Source organism: Pyrus communis, chromosome 10 (genome assembly GCF_041283825.1).
Source record: "Pyrus communis isolate YQ-2024b chromosome 10, ASM4128382v1, whole genome shotgun sequence".
In the NCBI taxonomy this organism is placed as follows: domain Eukaryota; kingdom Viridiplantae; phylum Streptophyta; class Magnoliopsida; order Rosales; family Rosaceae; genus Pyrus; species Pyrus communis.
The window spans coordinates 4,589,080-4,591,925 of NC_142574.1; the positions used below are offsets into that span (position 1 = coordinate 4,589,080).

General features: G+C 48.7%; 1 protein-coding gene across 1 annotated transcript; it reads right to left on the reverse strand.

The window, feature by feature from the left end:
* Positions 1-237: 237 nt before the first annotated feature.
* LOC137727960 (uncharacterized) lies at positions 238-2,569 on the reverse strand. The gene has a single exon (XM_068466823.2). The coding sequence runs from the start codon at positions 2,277-2,279 to the stop codon at positions 441-443; it is 1,839 nt and encodes a 612-aa protein (XP_068322924.2). The 5' UTR covers positions 2,280-2,569; the 3' UTR covers positions 238-440.
* Between the last annotated feature and the right edge of the window lie 277 nt (positions 2,570-2,846).

Sequence of the window (2,846 nt, forward strand, 5' to 3'; positions counted from 1 at the left end):
AAAAATGTTAATGGTCTCCTAACAAAATCCGTCATAGGATCAGCAATAAGATAATAAATAAACAAGCTTCAACCATGATTGACGGAAAAAAAAGCCTCTGCATTATAATATACGAAGATTTCATGATTTCAGAACAACGGAAAAATCAGATTATCACCAGAACTGATGCCCCATGTTAGTCTATTTTGGGGTTGAAGTCCAAACTTCAAAGATCAATCCTTCCACCACAAGATAATCTACGGAAATCACATTAACATTTTCTAAAACTAAAAACTGAATTAAGTTCACATTGCTGCAGATTATATAACAGATTCAAACAGCGAGAGCCATGAAACAAAAGGCATAGAAGCTCTACATCATTCAATACAACATGCATCCATAAAGCAATTACAACAGCTAAAGCAGCAATGACAAAAAGGAAAACTCTTACCCTTACTTCCCTAATTTGCCTTAACCTTGTCATCTCCCACAACATTAAGTATGGGCAGACTACTCAAAAACTCGTCAAGACCTTCAAAAAACCCGATCCCTTCCATATTATCCTCCTCCCCATTTGCTGTCCCATTCCCTTCACTCATTGTCTGAGCCGCAGGCTCTTCCCCCTCATTATTACTAAACTCCACATTCAAATCCAACTTCCCCAATGCAGCAGCACTTCTCTTTCTTGCACCAGAAGTTGATTTCTTACTTGATTCTGCCTTCGACAGAGACCCAGCACCCACACTCCCACCAGTACCCTCCTTACCCTGCCCACCAGCATTCTGACTCCCCTTCCTTAATCTATCCGAAGCTCTCACCGGAGCCTTAGCGGTGGAAGCTTTACCTTTTGCCTTTACAACTCTCTTCTTCCTCCTAACCCTCTGCCACTCATCATCATCATCAGAGTCCTCACTTGGATCCGAAACATCAAGCAACGCTTCCTCATCATCATAATAGACCCTTGGCCCCGAATTAGCAATCTTGGCTCGTGCGGTATTCTTCTTCCCTTGTATTGGGCAAGCAAACATTGTCGAAAATGGTGTCCACACCTCCGCTGATCCGCCTGTATCCTTACTATTCTCCAGTAACCCCAATGGGAAATACCCCCAACAGCAGAAGTTCACATCTTTCCCCGCCTGAGGCGGTGCCGCTATCGCCATTGCATTGAATGCCCTCTTACAATTCTGGCACCGAAGCATGCAATCCTCGTAAGCGCTAGGATACTCGAAGAGGTTGTAACAGTAAGGACATGCAGTCCAGAAGCTCCCCGTTTTGGACACTGTTTGAGGCCGAGTCGACTCAGAAGGGGGAGCTGACTCAGAAGGAGGAGTTGACTCAACAGGGCCAGTTGATTCGGAGGGCGGAGGAGTTGACTCAGAGGGCGGAGGTGCAGGCTCGGTCACATTGATGGGAATCGGAATCGGCCTTTCCTCCTCCATCGACGGTCTTCCGTCCTTACTTCTAGGGTTTTTACTCACTTCTTGTTGCTGCTGTTGTTGCTGCTGTTGTTGCTGCAGCTGCTGCCACAGCTGGGGAAGTTCCTGATATTGTTGCTGCTGCTGCTGCTGAGGAGGTTCGTGGTGATGTTGCTGATGGTGCTGCTGCTGATGTTGCTGCTCTGGCGGTGGTTGTTGTCGCTTTTGTTGAAAATTCCATTGCGGCTGTGGTCTCTGCACTTCTGGTTGTGGTTGTGGTTGCGGCTGCGGTGGCGGTTGAGGCTGGAATTGTAGTAGCTGTGACGGTTGGGGATGAAATAGAAGTGGCTGTGGTGGTGGTGGCTGTGGTGGCTGCGGCGGCTGTTGCTGAACATGATGCATTTGCAAGAATTGCCTCTCGAACAGCTGAGTCGACCCGGATGGGGGCGAGTCGAACCGGTTGAACATGCTCAACTCGTGGTCGTACATGGCCTTCTTAGTGGGGTTAGAGAGGACGTTCCAGGCCTCGGAGACCAGCCGGAAGGCATGATCGGCGTAAGGGAAGCGATTCCGGTGGGGGTTCAGCAGAAGAGCGAGTCGGCGGTACTGAGTCGCGACGATTTCGAGGTTCTGAGTGTACTGGGCGAGTTGGAGAATAGCGTACCAGTCGGGCTGCTGGTTTTGGTTGTTGATCTGGGATTCAGCGGCGAGGAGAGTGTCGGCAACAGCGATTATCTGCTCGGTGGCCTCGAGCCTGGGGTCGGTCTCTCGGGCTCGGATCGCGAAGGTCTTGGTTCCCTGCAAGTCATGCGCCGACAGTAGCTTCACGGCGGTGCTCAGCCACCGCTCCGCTTCCGCCCTGTTGGTGTTGAAATTGAACTCCATTTCTCTCTCTCTCTCTCTTCTCTATCTCTCTCTCACTCCCCTCTTTGCCTTTCTTGGTTTTCGGTGAAGTTCGGACTGAGTAGAAGAGTGGGGGAATTTGGATGGACGAAAGAGGACCTGGGTTGTGACTGAAATGACGGGGATTGTTTGGTGGTGGGGTGGGAGAATGGGAGGTGCAGTAGGGGTATTTTGGGAGTTTGGTAAAAGTTTGATCTGATAAATCTGGGACTGGTTTTTTATCTGGATGCGCAGTGAGAGTGACACGTAACACGTTGTTGTAGAGGGTTTTGAGCACACTTGGACTCGGTTAATGGATTGAGATTTTAAACCAATGGAACTGCTACTCTTTTGACTTTTGACTACTACTTCGTCCAGTGTCAACAGCGGAACTAGTCTTTCATGGTCATGACATCAATAGATGTGATGTGAAATGGGGCGGATCATTGAACACCAGCACGACGACCCCCTGGAGGTCGACATTGGGTCTCCTGTTTTGATCACCGTAATGGTTCGCGTACTAATTTGTTGTCATAATAGGTAAAATTGAATTGGCGAGAAATACAATTG

Excerpts from the sequence above, each read along its gene's own strand:
- LOC137727960 (XM_068466823.2), bottom strand. The coding sequence starts at position 2,279 with ATGGAGTTCAATTTCAACACCAACAGGGCGGAAGCGGAGCGGTGGCTG.